Consider the following 27,199-nt stretch of genomic DNA (forward strand, 5'->3'; position numbering starts at 1 on the left):
TCTCTTATTTTTTCGTAGGCAACCAGTTACGTATCTAACAGTGGTTCGTTCGTTATTTTTATTATTTTCAAAACACATTTAAAATCAGTTGGCAAAATTTAAATACTTATGAAGTCATCAAAAACTGCTGGATCATGCCCAATAAACACTGGAAAAGTACCCAAGCTTGTGAGAGAACAACATTTCACAAACATTCAGGCCTGTGGGTTTTCGGCCTCAGAAACATCACTGGATTTAACATTGTTCAAAATGTGCTCTAAACTTGCTTAAAATGACATAAAGTGCATTTATGTGAATAATCATTGAACAGATATACAGATTATAACATCAAATCATTAAATCATCATCACAAACTAATTCGAATGCAATTATTTTTAGTTAAATGTGTTTTCAGATGTTTCCACTGATACACATATGTCAACTTACATTCCTACTGTTCATATGAATACTTCTGAATACTTTTTAGGTATAAATGAATGAATAAAAATAAATCTTTGTGAGTTTTTATATAATCCTCACTCATCACCTGCTCAGCACAAGGTTATCATGACCTGTTTGAAGATTGTAGTCATAGCAACGGGGCGGAACATGCCCAAATTTGGACCTCAGGCATGATTGGGGCCGGTACAAGTCTTTTTGATACTGTTTAGTTATTTCTTGTCCACCTCAATTACATAATGGTCATCCTGACCTGCTTCCCTTAGCAAAACTCAATCTACATTGTTGTCATAGTAACGAGGCGGAACATGCCCAAATTTTGTCCTCAGGCATGACTGCGGCCAGGACATATCTTCTTAATACAGTTTGGGTATTTCTCAGGGACATAATAACTGTGGTGAAGACCAGTGCCCAGTGTATATAAAATATATCTAAATATGTCTTGTTTGTGCTCCAATCACTCAGAAATTACACAATAAAACTGGTAGTGCGTGTGTTCAAAAGAAAATTATTCATCATTGTGTCTTTTCAGTCAGGTCTGTGTTAGATATAATACAATTAAAAAGCCGTTTTCATAAATAAGAATTATTTGTTTGACAATGGAAAAAGTCTGTTGGATTAACATACCCCTACACACAGGTTTACTCAGCATTTCTCCTTTTAAGGTTGTTTGTTAAACAAACTTTTCTATCTGAAAAATAGGGTACAATGAAAATTCAAGCTATGACTAAAATATATTTCACTACACTACTCATAACCATCAAGAAGTGATGCCAACATTTTACAGGTTACATTTTAACTTGATTTTATAAGTTTCAATTTACAAGATAAAGTTCATAAATAGTAATAGAAATAGTAATTTAAAATGGTACAGACAATTCAATTCTATAAACACTGATGTAATTGTCATTGTCCTCATAAACCCTGTCCTTGTTAAACTCTTATTACTCTGACAATGTAGTGATAACCACTGGATGCATGTAAATCATAACACAGCTTCTATTCCAAAAGGCTCATTAATAAGCACTTCAGAGGATTATATTCTCTTATTTCCGTTGGATTGAGAGCTTTGAAGGGTGGAGGAGACCCAACAACAGTATCATGAAGTTTCTTTCTGCATCATCATTCTGTGTCCATAAGGGGGTGCTATTGTCACGGAAAGAATCATGGGGTAAGAAAGGTACATCATTCTGAAGGGCCCTTCGAAGTAGCCAGTTATGAGCACTTTGGTGTGGAACGACCCATTAATATGGTGGCCATTGATTGTTTTGAAGTTGTTTTGAAGTAGTTTGCTTTTTTATGATGGTTGTCAAATTGTAATATAAATAAGAAGCTTCTTTAAGTTGTTCAGTAGTCAAGAAAACACATTCTGTTAGCACCTAGTAAAGCATTTAGGCATAGCACTGTTTGGAGTATATTTAGGTGGTTTCACAATGGTTACATCTGTATATGTCACCTGAGGCTGTGATGGGTGGAGAGCAGTGGCGGCTGCTGATCTTTTAAAGAGGGGAAGCTCATTTTCGGCCTAAATCATAAAAATTGTCCATTTATTTATATGTAAATTCTGCCCTACGTTCCTTTTCAAGAAAATGCTCTGTAACCCTGTCGTACCAACTAGGCGTCTTTTCCAGTGACTTGACCAGTGTCCTCTCAATGGCCAGCACTGTCTGTTAAAAGATCAGGGAATTTCACTGTATTTAGATATATAGAATGATTTGTGACAAATGGATGTACATCTATTACAGATCAACTTTAAAAGTAAATATGTGTAAAAGAGTAAATGTCAAGGGTCAAGAGCCCAACTCAGGGAAACACTGATCATCATGTTCGTGACTTTTGTCAGCTGGGAACGATCTTAAAACATAAAAAACTGACATTTTAAATATTTTAAAATGTGAAAAATTTTCCAAGGAATGTTCTTATAACAAACTTTTGTGAGCTGGGTTGTATTTCAGGTTGTAGTTGTGGTGTTTTTCGGTTTTTGTTGAACTTTTCTGCAGTGATGCTGTTTGTTAACAGCAGATGTTCATCACTAATGACTCAATCATCACTATAATACTAGTGAAACTCAATACAAATTCTGTCAAACTGGAGCACAGAAAGGTATTGGTTTTAGGATAAATCTGGGCCAGAATTGAAATGAACTGTTGATATATTTGGGTCACCTCTGCTTTATTTGTTTTGATGTGTGACATGTGGCATAGCTTTGGCATGGCTGCGGCCCAAATCTGGCAAACAGGAGCGGACCGCCCAAGTGCCATCATTCAAGGTTGTACAGATTAGGTGGTTTGGCGAGTAAGGTGTGGGCAGGATTTGGGCCGCAAAAATTTGCTATCTGGGCAGGATAGGACCAAGAGCAGAATTACATCACAGGTTGCCCCAAGTACATTGTGGAGCGCTGTCCATACGGCAATTTTTTAATTAAAATAAAAAACGTTATAGTGTTGCAAGTAACCAATCAGAATCAAGTTTTACAGGGAACAGTAAAATGAACAGTTGCTATTTTTTTTTTTGTATTTATAAAATATGCCAACATATGTTTACATTTACTCAGAAATAGTTAAAAAATATATATATTTCATGAGTTACAGCAGTTCATCAGTAGTCGATATTTAACACATATTTTTTTTATGCATTTGACAGATGCTTTTTTCCAAAGCGACTTTGCATTACATTGCATTACACTATGCATTTGTGTAGAGAAATGACTCGTAGAGTCAGTTTTTCAGGGTATCACTGCTATTAAACAATCTATCATCAGCAAGCCGAACGATCTGATCCAGAGCTTTCAGAATCAGAACATCAACATCATCATCAGTGTCGATCTCTTCATGATAGTTCTTCACTGGGAAGATGTTGCACATCGGCACACCCAGTTTGTCATGGCATACCTGCATCTAGAACGAAAGAGAAGAAATCGAGAAATCAAATAATTAATACAGATAATTAGAAATAATTAATAGTCTTTATCTCAGATATTAATATAGATAGATAGATTTAAAATAAAGATAGATGATTTACCTTTTCTTTGATCTTCTTGCTGTAGTACATCTTCTTTAGATCTTTGTTCACCAGTGGACATGCTTCATCCACTTTGGTCATAACAATCACTTGAGGAATCCCTACAATGAGTCACAGACACAGTTTATAACACCATATAATATGAACATTTCTGGAATCTTAAGTAATAAAAACAATATACAAAGACATTCAGACCAGCTGGAACCAGTTAAATTGACAACCAGTGCCAGTTCAGTTTTACCATTTTCACTGATTCTGTGACGGATGATCTTCAACTTGTCAATGAGTTTGTCATCCGTCATGTCAACTGTATTAGCAGGTATGACGTAAACCAGACAGAATGCCTGGTCAGAGAGACTGGGGTCACTGGCATACTGTTGATCCTCATGAGAGAGTGGCTTTGACTCATCAAACTACATTTGGAAAGTAAAGACAAAAAGTGTAAAACTTTAGTCGTGTATACAATCATACATCATGATAAAATGTCGAATTCCTTTGGTTAATTACTTTATATCCATCCTTCACATGGCCATATACAGCCTTGATGATGTCCTCTGGTTGTGACCCGGCCATTGTATCAGGTTCTAAACCCATTATATCAACAAAGACTAACGGGATTTTTCCACGACTGATGTAATGTCCTTTAAGCTATAAACCAAGAACAAAACCAGACAAATAAGTATTACGTGACTTATAGAATATTCAAACAATACATATTATCATCACTGTATACAGTATATGTATCCATAACATTGGCATTGCTACCAGTTCACTTCAGATATAGAACACATACATTAAAATAATTAGAAAAGCATTACTATAAGTTTTTAGAATTTGTTGTAGGTGGTTTCTAGGACATGTCTAGGTGGTTCAGAAAAGTTCACATGCATGATTGAACATACTAAGATTTTACATTACATTTGTTTAGTTTTAAAAGTGTCTATATGTAATGCCACAATTAGATGAGAAATACTTACTGTAGTAGTGAAACTTTTACCATGGCCAGAAGATGAATTAGCTGGCGCATCAGAGGTGATTCGTCCTTGAAAGACGTTATTGACAGAGTTGATGAAGCTGGACTTTCCTGCTCCTATTGGTCCAGCAACCAGAATCTTGATGTGCTTCACATCTTGGTTACACAGACTGAATTCCTCTAGTTGCTTTTTCAGTTCTGATTTCTGACTGTGTCAGGACAAGAGACACAAATATTGAGACCTCTTTCGGGTTGCACAGAAGAAAGAATCAGGTATACATGCAGGTTTAGAATGACATGAGATTGAAAAATAATGACAGATCTTTATTTATTTTCCGCAGTATGCCTATTTGCATACAGTTTATATGGGGTAGGGGGCAAGAAAATGTCGAGATTAATTTAATGCCGATCATACGAGAACAATCCAACAAAAAGCAGTTTAGATAAATAATATATTTGTTTGACATATCATTACATTATAAATCTGTCAATATTTTGACTATTATGGCAATTATGACCTGAGCATTTAAGTATATTACTTACTTCCACTTAAAGTTCCTCCATGGTTTATCAAATTCTAGAACAAGAACAATCATGTAAAACATAATTTAATCTGCTATGTGCTCTATAGAAAGATTAATGATCATTCGGTTACTTATGAATCTTCTAACCTGGGTTATATGTTGGTGCTGCAGGCTTTGACTCTTCTGATCCCATTTCTTTATTACCTTCTAAATCACACAACAGCAGAAATATCTCTTTATAGAAAACATATTTTGAACTTTAATTAAGCAAAAATACGTTTTTAATAATATATGTTATTAGCATTTTCCCAGGTGCAAAGCTTTTCTGGCACTTCAACATGCGTGAAAATGAATAAAAGCAGCAAAAACATTTTTTATTTTATTTTTTCATTTGCAAACATTTCACAAGCAACATTTAATTTGGTATTTACTTTTCACTAAAACCCAAGAGCAGTGTTGGGCACGTTACTTTAATAAAAGAAATTAGTTATTGTTACTAGTTACTTTTCACAAATATGCTTGACAGTGCACTCTAGTCATAAAAAATGAGTTAACTGTGAGTTATCAGTGGTAAGAGCATTGATCGTGGGTTCAAACCCAGGGGATTGCCCGTAAATGCATTGTAATTTGCTTTGGATAAAAGCGTCTGCCAAATACATAAATGTAAATGTAAATGTAAGAGCATAACTAAAGCAAACACTGGTCACCATAATGGTAGTTTAATAACGTCCTAATATTCTTTTAGTAAAGTGAACACTATTATAATAAGCAGAGGTGGACAATCCAGGGCCAAAAAGTAAAAATCCTGCCATATTTTTGTTTCACCCATGGACTCAGCAGCTGATTTCATCAGCGGAGGAACCAAGACATTCCTTTCAAGTCACAAGTCAAATCTCAAGTCTTCAAAGAGTTAAAGTTAATGAGATGATTATGTGAGTAATTAAATGATGATTGAGCATTAGTGATGAACACCTGCCGTAATTGAGATGTTGATGTTTTATTGGTTAAATGATGTCACCATCATGGAGATCAGTGTTTGCTTTTGTTGGACACTTGACCCTTTTGTCAGATGTTGAACTGAATCAATTCATGTACTGTTTTAAAGCAGTAAATCAGTTCTGTGAAGTGTTTAACTCTTCACTGTTTTGTTATGAGTTCTTCTAACACTGAAATGTTAACAGGCAACACATCTCTTTTAGATCATAATCATGCTTGTCATAATGCACCCTGCATGCTCAGTGTTTAAACAAAATGTTCATCTAAAAGTATCAGTGAGAAAATTTAAAAGTAACAAAACATATCCCTACTAAAAACCTTCTAGAAAGACATCAAGAACCAGCATATGAAGCTCAACAATGGTGACGGTCAACAAAATGCTTCAAACTCCCATCATGCAATGCAGCTGACTAATTATTGTCACCAATGTTGAGGTTCAAATGATAAATGTTCATGTGTAAAAGACTGAACCCAATGATGAAGCTTTATAGTGACATTGATTTAGGAGGTTTTTTATATCCAAATGCAGATCATAAACCTAGAGAGATTTAAACTTGAAACACAAACTGTTCGGTTCCTTCAAGATTTGATTCAGCATTGAACAAATGTTTGACGTGAATAAATATTGGAATTTTTTAAGAAGCAATTATCTTTGAGTGAATAAGACATTTATATAGCGCTCAATTGTGTTTTCCTGTATACCTTAAGTGCTGTATAACCATATGTGGGGAGTCTGTGAGACCACCAGTACGCTCACAACATACCAGCTATAGGTGGAGAGGAGAGAGAGAAACAGAGCCACTTCCTATTATTGAAAGGCTCAAGAGCACAACTAAAGCAAACACTGACCACAATTATGGTGGAAATGTTTTTTTCCAGCTGATGTCATCCAAGGCTGTGGCTGAAGTCAGTTGTAGTTCTTGTGTTTCTCTTTTCTTCAGTGTTGTTGATTGTTAACAGCAGGTGTTCATCACTCAATCATTATTAAATTACTCACTTAATTATCTCATTAACTTTAACTCTTTGAGGACTTGAGATTTGACTTGAGACTTGAAAGGAATGTCTTGGTTCCTCCCTGATGAATTCTGCTGCTGAGTCCATGGGTGAAACAAAAATATTGCAGGACTTTTACTTTTTGGCCCTGGATTGTCCACCTCTGATAATAAGTTAACTTGAGTAATGATTTTGAGCCAGCAGTACTTAATTCAACTTGATCTCTACTAATTATACTTGAGTTCTACTAATTTAAAATTAAAATACTTCTTTACATAAAAATATTTATGTAATCGGTTACCTCATCTTTTTTTTGTAAAGTCAACTAATTACATTTCACTGTTTGACAGAGCAGTTGATGTTACTACTTATTTTAAGTTCAGCCTACTTAAAATGTTCAGCTCATCCAGCATATAAAATATAAAGTTCTAAATTCTCTTTACTCAAATATCAAATACACATTACTTAACTGTTTTAATGGAATCGTTTTCCTCAAAATGTTTAAGAACTTGTAAGGGTTTACATTGCTGAGTAACATCCTTATAAAAGTAACTAATTACACTGTGAATGTAACTATTGCTTTACCTTTGAAAAAAAATTCAAATATGTCAAATAACTTGGATCCCCCCAATATTCCATTCCATTCCATTCCATTTTCTACCGCTTATCCGAACTACCTCGGGTCACGGGGAGCCTGCGCCTATCTCAGGAGTCACCGGGCATCAAGGCAGGATACACCCTGGATGGAGTGTCCCCCCCCAAATATTAAATATGTTAAATTAACAAAATGGAAACTAAATACAATTTAGTTATTAATTATTTGTATAAAACATTGTCTAATCATGTTTAATCATGTCTAATTATGTCTACTAATAGTGAAGACACTATTTTATTTTAGCTGTGGGTTAATATTGAGACACCTATTAAATTCCATTTTTATATATCAATATATTATTATTGTAAATATTGTATTTGTAAATATTATCATTACTATACTGGAACAATTAAACACAATAGAATAGTTCAGAACTTTTACTGTTTATTGAACAGACCACAACTGGTCAACAAATAAGTCTAAAGATAAATATACGCTTCGATGGATACTGTGATGCAGAGGTGGACAATCCTGGGTCATAAAGTAAAAGTCCTGCCATATCTTTGTTTCACCCATGAACTCAGCAGCTGATTTCACCAGCGGAGGAACCAAGTCATTCCTTTCAAGTCACAAGCAAGTCTCAAAACAAATCTTAAGTCCTCAAAGAGTTAAAGTTAATGAGAAAATTAAGTGAGTAATTAAATGATGATTGAGTGATGAACACCTGCTGTTAACAATCAACAACACTGAAGAAAAGAGAAACACAAGAACTACAACTGACTTCAGCCACAGCCTTGGATGACATCAGCTGGAAGAAGAAAAAAACCCATTTCCACCATAATTGTGGTTAGTGTTTGCTTTAGTTGTGCTCTTGAGCCTTTCAGTAAATGGAAGTGTCTCTGTTTCTCTCTCTCCTCTCCACCAATAACTGGTATGTCGTGAGCGCACTGGATATCTCACAGACTCCCAACATATGATTATTAAGCACTTTAGGTGTACAGGAAAACACAATTGAGCGCTATATAAATGTCTAATTCATTCAAAGATAATTGCTTTTTTCACCGCAAACATTTGTTCAAAGCTGAATGAAATCTTGTAGGAATAGAATAGAGTGTGTTTGTGGTTTAAATATCTCTAGGTTTATGATCTCCATTTGGATATAAGAGATATCTTGCCTGTAGACATTTCAGTATTAGATCAGCTCATCATAAAAAACGGTTAAGAGCTACACAATTCACAGAACTGATCTGTCTGCTTTACAACATTACATGAGTTGATATAGTGCAAAATCCGACATTAGGGTAAAGAGTCCAACAAAAGCAAACACTGATCTCCATGATGGTGACATCATTTAACCAATAAAACATCAACATCTCAATTACACCAGGTGTTCATCACTAATGCTCAATCATCATTTAATTACTCACTTAATTATCTCATTAACTTTAACTCTTTGAGGACTTGAGATTTGACTTAAGACTTGCTTGTGACTTGAAAGGAATGTTTTGGTTCCTCCACTGCTGAAATCAGCTGCTGAGTTCATGGGTGAAACAAAAATATGGGAGGACTTTTACTTTATGGCCCCTGGAATGTCCACCTCTGCTGTGATGTACTATTATTTTTCGTATTTTCTTACAAAAGTTACCAGTTTAATAACAAGAAATGCTCTAAATGTTTTGACTGCTTTCCAATATGGTAGCGAAAGTTAGTTCGTACATACCTTATATTGCACTGTAAGAGACGGATATGTAATTATTCGCAATTATTGTTTGACAGCGGAGCGCGAGGATAGTTTCACTTTCGCTTTGGAAATGTTGTAGTTTTTTTACCCGCAGCAGCATAAGGAACTTGCACGTTACATCCACATTCCTTGTGTTTCACTTTATTGATGGATAGTAGTGCTTATATATCCAGTTTGTGAAATCTACTTTTAAACATTTTGCTCTTGCCATTCCTCTCTGATTCCTATGCGACGGGCGTTGGTGTTCTGTGGGACTGGGTTAGTGCTTGTGTGTGAAAACCCGCCCTCCACTGCCTCTGGTTGGCAAACGCTGATCATCAGCCAATCATCATCAGTTATGCGGTTTTATCCCATTACAACACAGACAGCAGAGAAAAAAATCCTTGCAGGTCCTTGGATGAGAGCAGGCCCGGTTCTACGAGGGTGATTGAGGGTGCCGAGCAAGGAAAAGCATCCTCAGATGAAAGTAATATTAGCGGATATGAATAGCGTATTATTAATAATGTAAACTACAAGTAGCCAATAAAAGCAGATGCACACATAGGCTACGACCTTAAACTCTTAATTTCATTTTTTCTGTATGGCATTTTATTTAATTCATATCTTCAGCGAGCGTGAAGTGCATGTGAGTCTGTCTCTTTACTTGTTCACTGCAGCGTTCCACTCGAGAAGGGGTTCCTTATTTCTCCAGTAGGGGATCGCAAAAACAATCGTTTTTGTTACTAAGAAATGGCCCAACATGCATATTTTTTTAATGATTAGTTGATATTGTTATGAATTAATTTAAACATCTTAAATATATATATAATATATATATATATGTGTGTGTGTAATTTAAACTCAAAGACAATAAAATGAATACTTATTGGCGACCAGGTCAATGTTTTGTCTGGATCAACCTTAGCTAACTACGTGTATGCCAACTAAATATCTCTTACTCTTACTCATTTTCATATTTATTTTCTTTATAATTTATTCTCATTTTGTGGGTTGATGGCCTTTCCTGGTAAGATATTCTTCTGACCCTGTTAACTTGCATTATATATTATATATAAACCATTTCAGTTTAGCTGCACACGTATTCAAGTTGTTTTTATAAAAAACAATCAACAATTGAGCACCAACAACAACAAACATGTTCAAACTCAAATCGAAAACATAAGTCCCATACGGATCTTGATTTGAGTTGTTAAAGAGATGATCCAATTATCGTACCTTATGTGGGTTTTATCACGTTTGTGGTTGTTAGTGCTCAATTAATATTGTATCCTGTTTTCTTAATAGTAGTTGTTGGCTGGCTAATTAGGCCTATTATGTTGTGATATTATTGATCTCATTTGTAATAATACTTGGAAATAATTTAATATAAAATGATCATGCAGTTGTGTTGTCTTGTTATTTCAAAAAGTTTTAGAAAAATAAATCTCTATGAACTTGTATGAATCACACAGCAGGGGCGTAAAACTGCATTCTCCCCCTACTGGAGAAATAAGGAACAGAGGGGCTTAAAACTGCCGGGGGCGCAAAACTGCATGCTCCAGGTTTGCAGACTTCCACTCTGGAAGACAAATCTGCTAGCTGAAAAAATAAAAACATTTATCGTCCATGTTTTTCTTAAACAATGTAATTATGGATATTAGAAACTGGTTAAATAAAGCCCAAACAAGCAAGATGTTTGTCAATTCCCAGCGAGTTCTGTATTTCTCATTTCAATTCTAAAAAAATTGAATTTGAATTGCTCTTCCGTTTAGGGTCTGTGTCCGCTGTGAGTGAGTTATACACCCATTGTTTACATGGTTTTAAATTATATATATGGATATAACTATGTTTGGTTTGGCGGAAATATTTTTAGTTGTATTACCTGTTTATGATTACAGGCTGTTTACAACATAATATATTTAGATATAAGTGAGCACCATCACTATTTTCAAAAGCACCCTCATACAGCTTTTCCACCGGGGCTGTTGCCGGGAACCGGGTTGCGCCTTTCCTCTCCTGGGCCGGTGTCAAGATCCTGTATCCGAACTGGCACCGAAAGTTTGCTTGTCTCGAACTAGGAAACATACGTCGTCAGTAGGCGGAGCTTCATCTGTTTACTGCAGTTTGAAAGGCGCCATTGCGCACCAACGGCAATAGAGCAAGACAGTTTTGCAATGCTCGTAATATTAGTGTTATTTTGTTTCTTATTGCATTTTTGATATATAATTCATGTTGGGCATATGTCTAACGGTCCCTTTCAGCCTTATAAATCTGTTATTTGTATCTTCTCAAATCGTTTTGACTAAGGGCAAAAAAAGTTTCATAACTTTATTTTTTTTATTTCACTTTGTATTGAAGCGCTTCCTTGTGATTTGACTAAATTAGTTGATTTTTAATTACGTATTGAACAAACATCTTATAGGTTCTAATAATGCATTTTGTTTAATTTTTTATTTAATTTGATTAAAAAACAGTTCGAATAATCAGAATAGGCATATGTTTTATAGGTATATTTTTAAAAGGGAAACCTCTGTTAAATCGCACTAAGATCTCTCATGCACATATGAGATCAATTCAAAATGGTTTGCAAAAGTCGAATATGGTATAGAAATGGTGTTTGTAGAATTGTTTAATGTTTGTGGGGTTGTTCTGTGCCGAACCACACGCAAGACCACCGTTTTAGACGGACATGGGCACGGTACAGAGAGATCACTCTAGTCGCGCCAACTATACTTTAGGTGTCAACTTGCTCGGGCACGGTTCATACAAAGCCATACAGATAGTAAGGTAAACATGCAGGGTGTTCTTTTTTCCTTAATCATTACCAGTCAACACAATTTTAAATAAACTTGAAACACTATAAAATACACTTGGCTCACCTGGGTTTAGTCTCAAGATTGTCCAAGATGTAATTTGGGCGTCTGGTGTTTCTGATTTCTTTTGTGTGAGTGATGTAGATCTCAGTCTCCAACTGACTGGATGCTTAAGGTCTTGTCAGCAAACAGTGACTTCAAAGGCTTTTATACTGTCCTGGTGCTTTCACTTTCTATAGGCTGCACCAAACTGTGCAAACTGCAGATTACTTCTGGTACAGAAAGAACTGCAGAAAATCATCTTTGTTTTTGGTTGTTATCATTGTTGATGTATACACTGTAAAAAAATGTTCCGTAATTTTTACGGAAAAATACCGGCAGTTGTGGTTACCAGTAAAATTCCGTAAAAAATACAGGAAAAGAATGTAAACAGCTTTGCAGTTTAAAACATCAGGGCACAAACTTCAAACTGTGAATGAGCTTAATACATTTGAGTCTTTTATATTAACAACATTTCTTTATAGAAAATGAAAACTTGGTCCAAATGCATAAAAGTGATAAAATTACATTTACTTCATTTATTTCTTTGTAATTCATTATTAAAGTCACTTTTAAACAAATTTGCAACATGCAGCATAACATCAGAATATCTTTGCCTGACCGTGAGTTGAACACAGACTCGACTCTTCAGCTTAGTGGTGACCCACAAAACATTTAATATCAGAAAAGAAAAGAAAAAAAATACAAATTCCGTAGTTTTTACGGAAAAATACCGGCAGCTGTGGTTGCCAGCAATCTACCGTAAAATTACGAGAACATCCTGTTTTTATTCATCCAATCAATTCACAGTAGAAAACATGAGCCACACCCACTATTCATTTTGTAAATACGTCAGAATACTGAAGACGATCATCACTTCTGCTTCACAGGGACTGCAGCATAACAGCCATGACTTGATGCTTTATTGGTTTATTTAAAGTCACCGTTTTTGTGATCAGTGTTTGCTTTAGTTGGCATCTTTCAGCCGTCATGCATAAGTTTCCAGTTATCTTTGTGCTGCTATAACAATGTTTTATATAAAACATAGTTTTGTAGCAAATCAAATGAAAGTGTGATTAGGTATTTACTCTTTATCAGGGATGTTGTTTAATTACTTATTGTATTTATTGTTACAAATTCCTCAATGAATCTACTTTTAAAATTCACATTTCTTGCAATTGTCAATATAAAACATATTTGAACCGTTAAAAAGCTTGCATTTTGTCTTTGACTCAAACATCAAGAATCGGTGTATGAATCTCAACAGTGGTGACTAACAAATGAAAAGCTTACAGCCGCAATGCATGCTGGGAGTCATTGATGAGTTTTGTGCTTTGATGATACCCAGAATGCATTGCGTTTAGCTTTAGAGGTTTTTCTGTTGTCACCATTGTTGAGACAAACTGTTATATTCTAGATATCTGCTAGAACATGTATCATGTGTTAGATGTGCTGTTAAAGACATTCAGTATGTTAATTTCATTCAGTATCATAAATGAGGACAAGTAACTTTAAAGCTCTACCTAAACTCTTGAACATGTACTTACTAACACAAATAATTTAATGCGTTAGCTTTATCTGAGCTTTTCACCCACCTGAGTCAGTGTGTTTCAACTCTTAGATGTCAATACTGGGGAAAGACTTCGTCACATGGAATGCAAAGGGTCAAGACCACAACTAAAGCAAACACTCTTAAACCTAATGGTGACTCAACAAAACCATCGACATGTAAACTTGTGTTCATTTTCAATTATAACTTTTGTAGACGTGCAACAGAAATAAGGTGACAGTGGTGTCTGTAAGTGAAGGTGATAAAAGTGTTTGTGGAGTTGAAAAAAAACTCCTTGTGAAAATTTTGGAATTTCACTGTTCATTTCCCAGAGAATTTGACAGTGTTTACCGTATTTTATGGACGTTTTTTGACACCACTTTTCTATGTGAAAACTACAGAATTTCACTGTTAATTTTACAGAAAATTTTACAGTGTTTTTCTGTATTTTTTACGGACACTTTCTAATAACAGGTTTTTTATTTGAAAACAACAGAATTTTACCGTTAATTTCACAGGCATTTTTTACAGTGTATAAAAAGTGACACAGGGCCGGCCCTTGCATTTTGGGGGCCCTAAACTGATTACAAATTACAAAATGAGGCCCCTCATCATCTAATGTACACAACAAACTAACCTTACACAGAATATATCACATATATCCAATTATATCTGAAAAGGTCAAATTAACAACACAATAGTCTCACTTTACAGCTTTCCTGTAGCTCAGTGGTTAGAGCATGGTTTTCTCAGTGCCGAGATCATGGGTTCGATCCCACAGATTTCAAACTACTTAGCCTTTTCTTGATCCTTTCTTTTCTCATCTTCTTTCCTCTTCTTCCTCCTCTCTGCACCAGACTGATAGTGCCGCCTTTTAATTATCAATCTGTGCACAGTTTAAAGCTAACGCACATGATGATTTACACTGACACAACGAGCAAGTAAATTAAATTTTGACGCACAGCAGGGGCCCACGGAGGCCCCATGCAACTGCCTATCGCTAACTGCCTATCGCTTATTAGGTTGGGCCGGCACTGCAGTGAACAGAACACGGAAGGATAAGGTCTGATGAGATGCGATGTAACAAGGCACTCGGGCAAACATGACCAACATGCAAAACGAACGAGAAGTTGAGAACAGGACAATAGACACGATGATATTATATAGGGAGACAGACAGAGGATAATTAACAAGGGAACAGGAGTAGGGGATGAAACACTGCTGGAGAGAGCAGAGACCGGAGAGAGCAGAGACCGGAGAGAGAGTATGGCAGGCCGAGAGGGTCAAAATCTTATGTTGTCCCAATTGCTTCCATTGTTTACCCCATCTCTAAGTCGCTTTGGATAAATGCGTCTAATAAATATCTAAATGTAAATGTATTTGAATCTTAAATGTTTTTTTTAAAGCAAACTAGACCACACCAATCACTAAAGCACAGTATAGTAGCTGTCACATGACAATCACATTCTTAATTTATGTAAAAAACTGTTACAGCATTAAGTTAGGTTTGTGAGAAAATCCGTAAATGTTTTAATTGTGCTGTTCAAGGAGTAGAAGAAAAGAAGTTACAATTTTTATTGATGACATATGATATCTGAGGACCATTAGCTCTTGTCTGTAAAGGATTTACTTGTAAAACATTTTTAAATGAGACAATTAAAACCATAAAACCACAGCAGTGATAGATGTTTCTAAAAATGTAAGGTTATGCAAAAAGACTGGCCGGCTCCATACATTTCAATCCAAACTGTAGCAAAAAAAACGTTTAATAACAAAGGTAACTAATCACAAGTAACTTCACTGTGCAACTCCAGATCGCTTTCTAAAGTTGCGTGCCGTCACTGAGACTTCTTCAACTTCCAGGTCACGGACCTGTCGATCAAAATCTGACTAGCCAATGAGAGTAAAGCACTGTTAACTCCCGCCCACGCGAGAGGTTTTTGCCAGAAGTTCGAACGTAACTTTTTGCAGTGTAAACGAAAAATAATGAAGCGCACATGAAATCTTGGGCATCGTATTCATAAACAATGATTTTCTAAAAGGATATTTAGAAAACATTTGATGATGAATGCAGTTTGTTTGAAAGTATGTTAAAAGTTTGCAATTGGAGTTCATTGTTTTTGTTTTCAAAGTGTATTTCTTCTTTCGTGTTGTTTATTTTTTTATTTCGTGTTCGCTTTTTTATTGGCTTTTAAAGGAATCCCGTACTATGGTAGATCTTCCTTAGATCTTTGTTCACCAGTTGACATGCTTCATCCACCTTAGTCATGACAATCACTTGAGGAATCCCTATGATGTAACAGAGACAATGCAATACGTTTTAATAGCATGTGTATATGTCACAAGGACAAGATGGCACAGTACTTTAGAAAGATTGGTAACCATTTATCATAAATGTCATATTTTAACCATTTAATGGCCTCTGACAGTGAATCACCATATCAAAAATGTGTCTCATAACAAAATAAAGTGGTCTTGTAATAACCAACCATAGGCCTATTCATTTAATGGCAAATCATAAGCATTGACATTTTTTGTATTTTAAAACGAATTTGGTTGAGAATTAATTTTGATTTAATTATTTATCGTTTTCAAGAACATACTAATGATCTGCTTTATAAGCATTATGTCTGCATGGAAAATACAGTTGAAGCAAACTATTGTATCATAGTCCAGTGGCTGGCCCTGGACAAGTTTGTAAATGACTTATGTGAACCCGAGAGTAAATAACAAACAAAGATAATCAAGGTTCAGTTTTATCCCTATCACTGATTCTTTGTCGAATGTCCTTCAGTTTGTCACTGAGTTTGTCATCTGCCATATGGACTTTATTAGCGTCTATGACGTAAACCAGACAGGATGCCTGGTCAGAGAGACTGGGGTCACTGGTATAATGTTTATCCTCATGAGCGAGTGGGCATGACTCATCAAACTAAATTTGGAAAATAAAAACACATTTTGTAAATGGCAGTAATAATGCACACACCAATCTTAAAATGTGATTTTTCCCAATTATTGTGTTATTTTTACTTTATAGCCATCCTTCACATGGTCAAATATAGCATTTATGATGTCATCTGGTTGCGACCCCCTCAATACTTAACGTTCTAAGCCCATTATGTCTCTGAACACAAAGTGCAGGGTGACTTTTCCACTTCTGATCTGGTCTTCTTTGAGCTAAAAACCAAAAATAAAGAAAAACACATTAAACAGACACTTTTATAGGCAGTTCCTTAAGACAAACAAATGTACACATATTGACAGAAAAACATAAATACTTTACATTAATGTAAAAATATTTTAGTCTGTCATTTTTTTTGTTCTTTTACATTAAAAATTCCTTGCTGTATATTTTCCATTGACTTACTTCATGACTCTCTTCATTGGTTTTAAAATCTGTGAATGAAGCAAAAGCTCTTGAGTGAGAAATATCTACTCTTTTTGTAAAACTTGTACCAGCAAAAGAACTGACAAGTGCTCCACAAGTGATCCGGTCTTGAAAGACATTATTGACCGAGTTTATAAAGCTGGACTTTCCTGTTCCAACCTCTCCACTGACCAGGATCTTGAAGTCTGTTACACTTGGATCATTTGCACTGAATTCTTCCAGCTGCTTCTTCAGGGTTGATTTTTGCCTGTATCGAGAAAAATAAACAATTATTCGCTCTAAAAAACTTTAATAACAACCAAAACTTTCAGCACAACATTGCTTGCTTCGGTTAGAATAGTTAATTTCTCCAGCATTTTATAATACTTCATGATACGACTAATCTGAGACTTGTCCTCAAAATAAGTATACCGGTCACTCCTCACCATTTTGTTAATCCCCAAAAAGGCACACATAATAGAATTACCCATGACTCACCAGGAGAGGGCAGAGTTTAGTGAGGATGCCACTAAATTTACCCAAACATTATTTATTCACTCTCTTGTCATTTCAAACCTGTATGACTTTCTTCTGCAGAACACAAAACAATATATTTTGAAGAATGTTGGTAACCAAACATCTTTATGAATTCAATTCTATTGTATGGACACAAAACCAATGCAAGTCAATGCCATTGTTTGGCAACCAGCTTGTTCAAAACATCTTCATTTATGTTCTGAGAAATTAAAGTCATACAGGTGCGACATGACAGGAGGGAGAGTAAACGATGAAAGAATTTTCAAAAAATAAACGAAGTGACAAGAAAAGACGAAACGTGTAAGATATTTTCACCCACAAGATTGGATTCTGTCGTGTGGCCAGTGGGTGGTTCTTATGCATAAAATCATGACAATGCAATACAATGCAAATGTAAAATCAGAAAATTAACAGGTTTCTTAATAAGGACCCATATCTATAGGCATATATAATTAACAGTATATGGATACTTTAACATATTGGACATTAAATAGTGCTTTTTATAACAAAGAGCAGAACAATAGCTGTGCATTCAAACATGATTTCAAATTAATTGGAAAGGTTTGCACACCTAAATTCTCAAGATTGTCTGAGCTGTAGCTGTAAAGCTGATCCTGTTGATTACTTTATCAAGCTGAAGTGGTTACTGCAAAAAAGCAACCGCTGCAAGGCTTTAATGCTGTGATACTTTCACTTTCTGTATCTTGCACCAGACAGCGCAAAAAGCAGATAAAAATCCCCTAACCTGAGAAAATATGAGGGCTTTCATGCTCATTTGAGAGGTCGTTAAACTTTATATTTAACGTACCCATATGCATTTAATATAACTTAAATCCAGCTTTAATAAAGAGTTTAATCTCAACCACAACTGTTCATATATGTTTGCTATACTGCCTTCCTGCATTGCAGTGATCAGTCTTTACGAGATCAGGCTGCATTTACTGGAAAAAGAAACTGAAAGAGATTTGAGTCTTTGTGCAAGATTTAACTTGATTTTGCACAATCTTGTCAACAATTATATATATCGCCCTCCATAGAGTATTTGAAGGGTAATTCCAAACCGAAGTGCTCATAACTGTCCACTTCAAAGGGCCCTTCAGAAAGAGGGATTTTGAAGGTCAGAACTGATTGACACTTAACGCCCCATCTAATGGGCACTGAATGATGATGCAGAAGGGGACTTTAAGAAACAGTTGTTTGGTTCTGTACACCCTTCAACCCTTCGAAAACTCTCACTCCGGAGGGTAAACCCTTTGAAGGGGTTAGGGCATAGGGATGAGCCCTTAGGAATGGACCTCAGGGTTTAAATAGTTTGATCTGGTGTGTTTGACAGGACACTTTGTTGAATTTTAGTTAACCAGCCCTCGTGTAGGCCATATCAAAGATATTAATATATTAAGATATAATAATAATAATATCAATAATAATACAATATTAATATCAAAGATATTAATACTTGCTTATAAAAGTTCCACATACGCATAACACTGTTCTCAAAACGTTCAGTGTTTACATGGAGGTACAAACAGTAAAAATGTTGTTTTGCACATGTCATGCCAGTGAATGAGCGCCATTATTTTTGGGAATGCTCGCGAACACTTGATATGCAAACGTAGAACATCATTGTCATCCCAATTCGACGACTTATACATGTCCTCAAAGAATGTACTGTTTTGTCATGGAAAGTATGTACAGTGTGCAGTGGGACATACTGACACGAAACAGAAGTGGCTGTTGCCTAGATGACAAATGTTTGTTAGCAGTCACGATCATCAAACTACAGCCCTTCTTTGCATTTAAGTGTATATTTATTCTCTTTTTTATGTTATGTTTACTGTACTCACATTTATTAATTGATTAAAGGATATGTTATTTAATTTAAATAATACTAGCGTCACTAAACTCTGTGAATTAATGAATACGTAAATGAATTGCCGCCTTTTTCAATCGCGCGACCTCAGATCATTTATTATTGTTACATAGATGCCACTATATTGTGTTTTGTTCTATTGTGAGTTAATGTTATAACCCGCAGGGTGAATAGTTAGTTTATTTTTGGTTCCTGTTTTCCCTAGCTTTAGTTTGTATCCTTTTCTCTTGTTTTCCCCCATGTGGGAAGTGATTATTTTTGTATACTGCCTTAGTTTAGTTTTTTTGTTTATTAAGTGTCAAGTGTTTTTGTTGCTCCGTACTGCTGTCTGCGCTTGTGTTCTTCTATAGTGGCAGATTGTATCACTACAACCAGCGGAGATGTATTACTATTAGGCATATTACAACAAACTTTTAACACGCATACACGCAAGCAGAGGGTAGCCTCTTAAAACTGGGAATAGGCTTGAAAGTGACATCGCCATTCACTGGCCTCACATGTGCAATACAACGGCTTTAGTGTTCGCGGCTAAATGTACTGCTGAATGTTTTAACAGCAGTGTCGTGCGTATGTGAAACTTTTATAAAATGCTAAAGTTATATTTTCTAATCAATCGTTGTCGTAAGATAGTCTTAATTTGAAGGGAGGGAGGAGCTAGAGGATACTATATCATCCCCCGAGTAGAGTGGGAATGTGGGTTTGCAATGCTGCATGTTGCAACTCCACAACCACACCCATTATTGTTGATCACTTTGCTGGCTGCCTAACAAAACACATTAAAAGTTTATTTATACATACACACAATTGTGCGTAGACATTTTCTGCCTCTCTCTACATCTACAAAACTCTTTGTTCACAAACAGGAAGCTTAGTCTAATACTGCTGTCAAACCTTTCTGGATCCATTGCTAGAGAAATTAAAAACAATGAGCATCAAACATAATCTTACAGTTTTACTTCTCTGTGGCTTTGCTCTGCTAAGTGGTAAGTTGTGATTTTATTTCATGGATATTTTATTACAAAAATATGATTTTCTTTTCATTTGTTCTGGGGATTTTCGCCTACATTAACATGTGAAAAACATTTTTACTATAAATTTTTGTTTTGAAAATCAATAGTTACAATATTCAATCAAATATAATCTATAGCTTCTGGATCTAAGTAATAGTATTATGTTTATTTAGCAGAAACCAATTTACCACTACTAACTAAGACACTGGAAATTATTTTGTCTGTGATGTATGTGACTTTTTTAGCAAACATCCTCAATGCATGTCTCAACTTAAGATGTTCTAATTTAAAAGTGTTTTAAGCCAGATGGTGAGTTATTAAATGCTTGTGTAATTTTATTATTTATAGTTTCTACAAAGACATGTGAAAAGAACATACCTGAGGGAGATTCCTGCATTCTTAAACTTCGAAAGGAATTTGGTCAAATTATTAAAGCCAACGAAGGCGAGATAAAATGGTCCTTTACCTCTAAAAGTTTAATGTATGTAGCTCAGCGGAAGAAAGGGAAAAATGTGAAAACATTTCCTGATGCAACAATTGAATCAGATGGATCATTAAAGCTTCATAATGTTAAAGTGAGCAACACTGGCAAATATACATTTGAAGCTTATGATAATGAAGACAAAATAGTTGCAAATCACAAAGAGGAAATTACAGTTTACGGTAAGAGACTGAAAAAGTTGACCACACACTTAACATTATCTCACATGTATTCTTATTTAATGAAAATAACCACAATTACTTGTCACATATGTTTCAGAAAAGGCCCTTAAACCCAATCTGATGTTTATATGCCGCAATGGAAATGCTACACTGATCTGTGAGACTCAGATGAAAGACAGGAGAGATCTAACTGTAACCTGGTTTAAAGGAACAGAACCCATACTGCGTGAAAATAAAGCAAACCTTATCCTGACATCAACACAATTACAAGAGAACAAACACTATTCATGTCGCGTACAGAATCCAGTAAGCGAGGCACGAAGTGACATCATAGAAACACCATGTACAAGTACGTGTCTTTTTATCTCACATTGCTTCTTATTCTTCAATGCTTTATGAATGAACACTCCTCAATCTGTTTGCTAAATTAATCTAGGCTATACACGTATAAGTTCTTGTCTACCAGGAGGAATTGTTCGTGGAACGAATGGTGGATTTCCAGATAACTGGTTAATGGTGCATGCTGTAGCGGTTGGAGGAGCTTTACTTCTACTGTTGTTATTGTGATCTGTGTGTGGAGTAACAGCACGGTAGGAGTAGCTTACTACCTCAGAAATTGTGTCATGAGAACATTATTTACCTTTTCAATATTAATTTATATCAAGTGATGTTTTTTGTGTGTTGGTGTCTGTTGTTTGCCTGCAGGTTACCTGTCTTCGCCCATGTACATGTCTTTCCAAATCCACCTACACTGGACTGTGTGCGCTGGATGTTAAACGAGTCGTGGCTTTTCGAAAATTCTTATTTACTGTGTTATCCTAGTTGTAAATATCATTTTTGTTATGATATACATACATTGTGCCAATTTGTTTGGACTAAAACATGATTTTGGGCTTGTGTTATATCATGCGCAGAAAAACTTTTTGCTTTTTTATAAATAAATTAAACGTATACATAAAAATCTATGTATGTCAATGTCAAACTTCCCTTCTGAAATAAACTTCACCTCTAACATCAGATGTACACATGCCTACGCACTTTCTTGGTTCTCCACACAGGAAGTGGCTAAAATACAGAGGTGGACAATCCTGGGCCATAAAGTAAAAGTCCTGCCATATCTTTGTTTCACCCATGAACTCAGCAGCTGATTTCACCAGCGGAGGAACCAAAACATTCCTTTCAAGTCACAAGAAAGTCTCAAAACAAGTCTCAAGTCCTCAAAGAGTTAAAGTTAATGAGATGATTAAGTGAGTAATTAAATGATGATTGAGTGATGAACACCTGCTGTTAACAATCAACATCACTGAAGAAAAGAGAAACACAAGAACTACAACTGACTTCAGTCACAGCCTTAGATGACATCATCTGAAAAAAAAACATTTCCACCATAATTGTGATCAGTGTTTGCTTTAGTTGTGCTCTTGAGCCTTTCAGGAGGTGGATCTGTTTCTGTCTCTCCTCTCCACCGATAACTGGTATGTTGTGAGCGCACTGGAGATCTCACAGACTTCCAACATATGATTATAAAGCACTTTGGGTGTACAGGAATAAACAATTGAGCGCTATATAAATGTCTAAGTCATTCAAAGATAATTGCTTTTTTCACAGCATTTGTTTCACATTTATTCAAAGGAATAGAATAGTGTGTGTTTGTGGTTTAAATATCTCTAGGTTTATGATCTGCATTTGGATATATAAAAACCTCCTAAATCAACAGCACCATAAGGCTTTAGTATTGAGATCAGTTTTTTACACATGAACATTTATCATATGAACCTCAACAGTGGTAACAATTATTATTCATACTGCATTGCATGATGGGAGGTTTTCATGCATTGCAGCTTGAAGCATTTTGTTGAGCTTCATATGCTGGTTCTTGATGTCTGTCTAGAAGGTTTTAATTTAGCATTTGTTTTGATGCTTTTAAATTTTATCACTGATAATGTTAGATAAATATTTTGTTTAAACAGATGTACAGGGTTCATTTTGATGAATATAATCTAAAAGAGATATCTTGCCAGTAGACATTTCAGTGTTAGATCAACTCATCATAAAAAACCGGTAAAGAGCTACACATTTCACATAACTGACCTGTCTGCTTTACAACATTACATGAGTTGACACAGTGCAAAATCCGACATTAGGGTAAAGAGTCCAACAAAAGCAAACACTGATCTCCATGATGGTGACATCATTTAACCAATAAAACACCAACATCTCAATTACAGCAGGTGTTCATCACTAATGCTCAATCATCATTTTATTACTCACTTAATTATCTCATTAACTTTAACTCTTTGAGGACTTGAGATTTGACTTGTGACTTGAAAGGAATGTCTTGGTTCCTCCGCTGGTGAAATCAGCTGCTGAGTTCATGGGTGAAACAAAAATATGGCAGGACTTTTACTTTATGGCACCAGGATTGTCCACCTCTGGAACTCAGCAGCTGATTTCACCAGCGGAGGAACCAAAACATTCCTTTCAAGTCACAAGCAAGTCTCAAGTCAAATCTCAAGTCCTCAAAGAGTTAAAGTTAATGAAATAATTAAGTGAGTAATTTAATGATGATTGAGTGATGAACACCTGCTGTTAACAATCAACAACACTGAAGAAAAGAGAAACACAAGAACTACAACTGACTTCAGCCACAGCCTTGGATGACATCAGCTGAAAAAAAAAACATTTCCACCATAATTGTGATAAGTGTTTGCTTTAGTTGTCTTCTTGAGCCTTTCAGGAAGTGGATCTGTTTCTCCTCTACACCTATAGCTGGTGTGTCTTGAGCGCATTGGAGGTCTCATAGACTCCCCACATATGTTTATTAAGCACGTTAGGTGTACAGGAATATACAATTGAGCGCTATATAAATGTCTTATTCCTTCAAAGATAATTGCTTAAATAATTACAATGCTTTTATAGCAAACATTTGTTCAATGATAAATCAAATATTGAATAGTTTGTGTTTTTGGTTTAAATCTCTCTAGGTTTATGATCTGCATTTGGGTATAAAAACCTCCTTTTACACATGAACATTGATCATATGAACCTCAACAGAATCTAACAATAGAGTCAAGGGTCAAGAGTCCAACTAAAGCAAACACTGATCTCCATGATGGTGACATCATATAACCAATAAAACATCAACATCTCAATAACAGCAGGTGTTCATCACTAATGCTCAATCATCATTTAATTACTCACTTAATTATCTCATTAACTTTAACTCTTTGAGGACTTGAGATTTGACTTGAGACTTGCTTGTGACTTGAAAGAAATGTTTTGGTTCCTCCGCTGGTGAAATCAGCTGCTGAGTTCATGGGTGAAACAAAAATATGGCAGGACTTTTACTTTATGGCCCAGGATTGTCCACCTCTGCTGGGCTGCTTTATTTGTTCTGATGTTTGACATGTGGCATAGCTTTGGCCCAAATCTAGCAAACAGGATCGGACCGCACAAGTGCCATCATTCCACGCCGTATGTGGGCCAGATGAGTAAAGTATGGGGAGTAAGGTGTGGGCCAGATGTGGGCCGCAAAAAATTGCTATCTGGGATACGTGAACAACGTGCAGATCAACACTAGTGTTGTAAAATAATTGATCTTCTAGTTGTTGAATGTTTTTGGTTAATGGTATGTTACTACCCTCACTGTAAAAATTGTTTCGAATTTTTTTCGGAAAAATACCGGTAGCTGTGGTTGCCAGTACAATTCCGTAAAAAATACAGGCAGAAGAACGTGAACAGCTTTGCAGTTTTAAACTTCAGGGCACAAACTTCAAGCTGTCTATGAACTTTTAATACATTTGAGTCTTTTATATTAACAGCATTTTTTTGTATAAAATGAAAACTTGGTCCAAATGCATAAAAGTGAAAACATTTCATTTACTTAATTTATTTCTTTGTAATACATTATTAAAAACATCAAAGTCACTTTTAAACAAAGCAACATGCATTTAAATGCAGCTGGTATTTTTTATATATTTGAAATACTCGTGTACTTTTATTTTGACATGCCGAAAACCAGAAGTAAGCCCCGTAACCAAAGCGTATAGGGACCAAGCGCACATGTAGCGGTGATGTTCATGCTAGTTTAATTCTTTATTCTTTATACTCCCTGCTTTGTGGTGTTTGTTACAACTGCGTATAAGTTGAAGAATATATTTGACTCTGAAGATTGCTTCTGGGAAATTACTCTGCCGTTGGTTGAAAAGCAGTCTAAAGTCGTCAGCATTACTCTGTATTCATTTCTTTTTTTTTATGTAATGTTTGCAATATTTGATGTTGTCTTTTATTTCATTTACTTGAACTTTTGGTTCTACGGTGTTAAGGAACATCAGTATATGGAACCGGAGAATCGCATTCAATCGATGGGCAGCATAATGCAGCATGACCTTAGTGATGGGTTGTTCGTAACGAATCCTAAATGTTACTCGGGAAGAACGAGTCGTCATGGGACATGATTCGTTCAGTCGCGCATGCGCATTGTGCAACATGCTCCGGACGTTTAACTCAACTCAACTCAACTCAACTTTATTTATATAGCGCTTTTTACAATTTTCATTGTTACAAAGCAGCTGTACATGAGACACATTGAATACAAGTATGAATTCGAAAGCAGCCCCCCCCCGCCAGGCATATGCAAACGGTGGTGAGGAACCCAAAACTCCCATCGAGAAAAAAAACCTCAGGGGAACCCAGGCCCAACCAGGGGATTCCAGTTCCCCTCTGGCAAAAGCTGCTGCCTCTGCACAAGCTCAACAGTGCTTGCACAACAAGGCTTAATAAAATATAAAAATTAAGGATTTAAGATTATCATTAACAATCTAATAGCATTTTAAATCTTGTAGGAAAAACAAAGTTGTCGCGTCCTTTATCCAGCTCTATCCTCTTAGCTCTTTTCAGGTCCCCGCTTCCCATTCTCAGCTCTGCCATCAGGTCTGGGCATGAACTGCATCCTGCGGTAACCTTGGAACAAAGAGACAAGACTGGCTGAGAGTAGAGTACTGTTCTGCACTCTTTGATGCAACAAGTACATTTGTTGTTGGATGAGTTCCTGGTTCCGGTTGATCTAAATAATGCAGCCTAAATCCTCTGAGGATTAATAATATGGCTTTATAGGTAATAAGCATGATCTTAAAGTTAATGCGATGCTTTATAGGTAACCAGTGGAAGGTTGACAGAACCGGGGTTATATGCTCATACTTTTTTGTACGTGTAAGAACTCGAACTGCCGCGTTTTGAACCGGTTGCAGTTTTTGTAATAGGCCAGCAGGGCAACCACCTAGAAGTGCATTACAGTAATCTAGTCTTGATGTCATGAATGCATGAATTCATTTCTCTGCATCTGACAGTGACAGCATATGACGTAATTTAGATATATTCTTAAAATGGAAAAATGCAATTTTACAGGTGTTGGCGACATGGCTTTCAAATGACAGAGTACTATCAAATACAACACCAAGATTCTTAGCTGATGACGAGGATTTTATGGAGCATATATCAATCGTTAAGCGGTATTCTTGGTTGTTACGCATAGCTGTTTTCGGTCCAGTAAGTAGCACTTCTGTTTTGTCCGAGTTTAGTAGTAAAAAAGTGTTACTCATCCACATTTTTAAGTCAGCTATGCAATCCTTTATTCGATGAAACTGCTGAGTTTCATTAGGCTTCGCAGAAATATAAAGTTGAGTATCATCAGCATAACAGTGAAAGCTAATTCCGTGTCGCTTTATTATATCTCCTAGAGGTAGCATGTATAAAGCGAAGAGCAGAGGCCCCAAGACTGAGCCCTGTGGTACACCGTACTGGACTTGTGATTTGCGGGACACCTCATTGTTTATTGCTACAAATTAACAAATGCAATCAGAGCCGGAAAGAGAATTGATTAGTTCACCTCTCGAGTCTTCGGGTTCGAGTCATTCGTTCATCACGTGACATCCCTCAACGCTAAACAAATGCAGTCAGAGCCGGAAAGAGAATCTATTAGTTCACCTCCCGAGTCTTCGGGTTCGAGTCGTTCGGTCTTTTGTAATGTGACGTGACAGCTTTGGACAGATAAATTAGGTAATTTACAACCTTCCTTACAAACGGGTGCATA

At 35.9% G+C, this 27,199-nt stretch overlaps 3 protein-coding genes across 7 annotated transcripts; 1 reads left to right on the forward strand and 2 right to left on the reverse strand.

Annotated features, from left to right (window-relative positions):
• Window positions 1-2,620: 2,620 nt before the first annotated feature.
• Window positions 2,621-12,865, reverse strand: LOC130408440 (interferon-induced protein 44-like). 4 transcript variants are annotated; one of them, XM_056731975.1, is made up of 9 exons: window positions 9,261-9,880; window positions 7,531-7,684; window positions 5,104-5,163; window positions 4,976-5,009; window positions 4,437-4,641; window positions 3,967-4,107; window positions 3,701-3,872; window positions 3,460-3,560; window positions 2,621-3,335 (listed from the first exon to the last, which is right to left on the reverse strand). In XM_056731975.1, the coding sequence occupies exons 2-9, from the start codon at window positions 7,592-7,594 to the stop codon at window positions 3,156-3,158; spliced, it is 957 nt and encodes a 318-aa protein (XP_056587953.1). In that variant the 5' UTR covers window positions 7,595-7,684; window positions 9,261-9,880; the 3' UTR covers window positions 2,621-3,155. The 4 variants fall into 4 exon arrangements, with proteins under 4 accessions (XP_056587953.1, XP_056587977.1, XP_056587969.1 ...); XM_056731983.1 differs by lacking the exons at window positions 7,531-7,684; window positions 9,261-9,880 and adding exons at window positions 12,140-12,410; window positions 12,735-12,865 and having other exon boundaries at window positions 2,622-3,335; XM_056731999.1 differs by lacking the exons at window positions 7,531-7,684; window positions 9,261-9,880 and adding an exon at window positions 12,140-12,253.
• Window positions 12,866-15,817: 2,952 nt separating this feature from the next.
• Window positions 15,818-17,477, reverse strand: LOC130407375 (interferon-induced protein 44-like). The gene is made up of 4 exons (XM_056730158.1): window positions 17,416-17,477; window positions 17,029-17,296; window positions 16,766-16,838; window positions 15,818-15,950 (listed from the first exon to the last, which is right to left on the reverse strand). Exons 1-4 carry the CDS (start codon window positions 17,475-17,477, stop codon window positions 15,853-15,855), a joined length of 501 nt encoding a protein of 166 aa, XP_056586136.1. The 3' UTR covers window positions 15,818-15,852.
• A 2,681-nt stretch (window positions 17,478-20,158) lies between these two features.
• Window positions 20,159-22,019, forward strand: LOC130412827 (uncharacterized). 2 transcript variants are annotated; one of them, XR_008905412.1, is made up of 5 exons: window positions 20,159-20,418; window positions 20,794-21,108; window positions 21,206-21,457; window positions 21,575-21,698; window positions 21,814-22,019. XR_008905412.1 is itself a non-coding variant. In XM_056737611.1 (5 exons), the coding sequence occupies exons 1-4, from the start codon at window positions 20,361-20,363 to the stop codon at window positions 21,673-21,675; spliced, it is 756 nt and encodes a 251-aa protein (XP_056593589.1). In that variant the 5' UTR covers window positions 20,159-20,360; the 3' UTR covers window positions 21,676-21,698; window positions 21,814-22,019. The 2 variants fall into 2 exon arrangements, 1 of the variants encoding a protein (XP_056593589.1); XM_056737611.1 differs by having other exon boundaries at window positions 21,545-21,698.
• Window positions 22,020-27,199: the final 5,180 nt, after the last annotated feature.

This window comes from Triplophysa dalaica, chromosome 2, assembly GCF_015846415.1.
Source record: "Triplophysa dalaica isolate WHDGS20190420 chromosome 2, ASM1584641v1, whole genome shotgun sequence".
Classification (NCBI taxonomy): domain Eukaryota; kingdom Metazoa; phylum Chordata; class Actinopteri; order Cypriniformes; family Nemacheilidae; genus Triplophysa; species Triplophysa dalaica.

Excerpts from the sequence above, each read along its gene's own strand:
- LOC130412827 (XM_056737611.1), top strand. The coding sequence starts at position 20,361 with ATGAGCATCAAACATAATCTTACAGTTTTACTTCTCTGTGGCTTTGCT. Across the intron at positions 21,109-21,205 it reads AGAGGAAATTACAGTTTACG|AAAAGGCCCTTAAACCCAAT; the intron begins GTAAGAGACTGA and ends CATATGTTTCAG. Across the intron at positions 21,458-21,544 it reads CATAGAAACACCATGTACAA|GCTATACACGTATAAGTTCT; the intron begins GTACGTGTCTTT and ends AAATTAATCTAG.
- LOC130407375 (XM_056730158.1), bottom strand. The coding sequence starts at position 17,477 with ATGGTGAGGAGTGACCGGTATACTTATTTTGAGGACAAGTCTCAGATT. Across the intron at positions 17,297-17,415 it reads CAGATTAGTCGTATCATGAA|GCAAAAATCAACCCTGAAGA; the intron begins GTATTATAAAAT and ends TTCTCGATACAG. Across the intron at positions 15,951-16,765 it reads AGACATAATGGGCTTAGAAC|GGATTCCTCAAGTGATTGTC; the intron begins GTTAAGTATTGA and ends GTTACATCATAG.
- LOC130408440 (XM_056731975.1), bottom strand. The coding sequence starts at position 7,594 with ATGGAATGGAATGGAATATTGGGGGGATCCAAGTTATTTGACATATTT. Across the intron at positions 5,164-7,530 it reads ATTTGAATTTTTTTTCAAAG|AAGGTAATAAAGAAATGGGA; the intron begins GTAAAGCAATAG and ends TGTGTGATTTAG. Across the intron at positions 4,642-4,975 it reads TGGAGGAACTTTAAGTGGAA|TCAGAAATCAGAACTGAAAA; the intron begins GTAAGTAATATA and ends GTCCTGACACAG.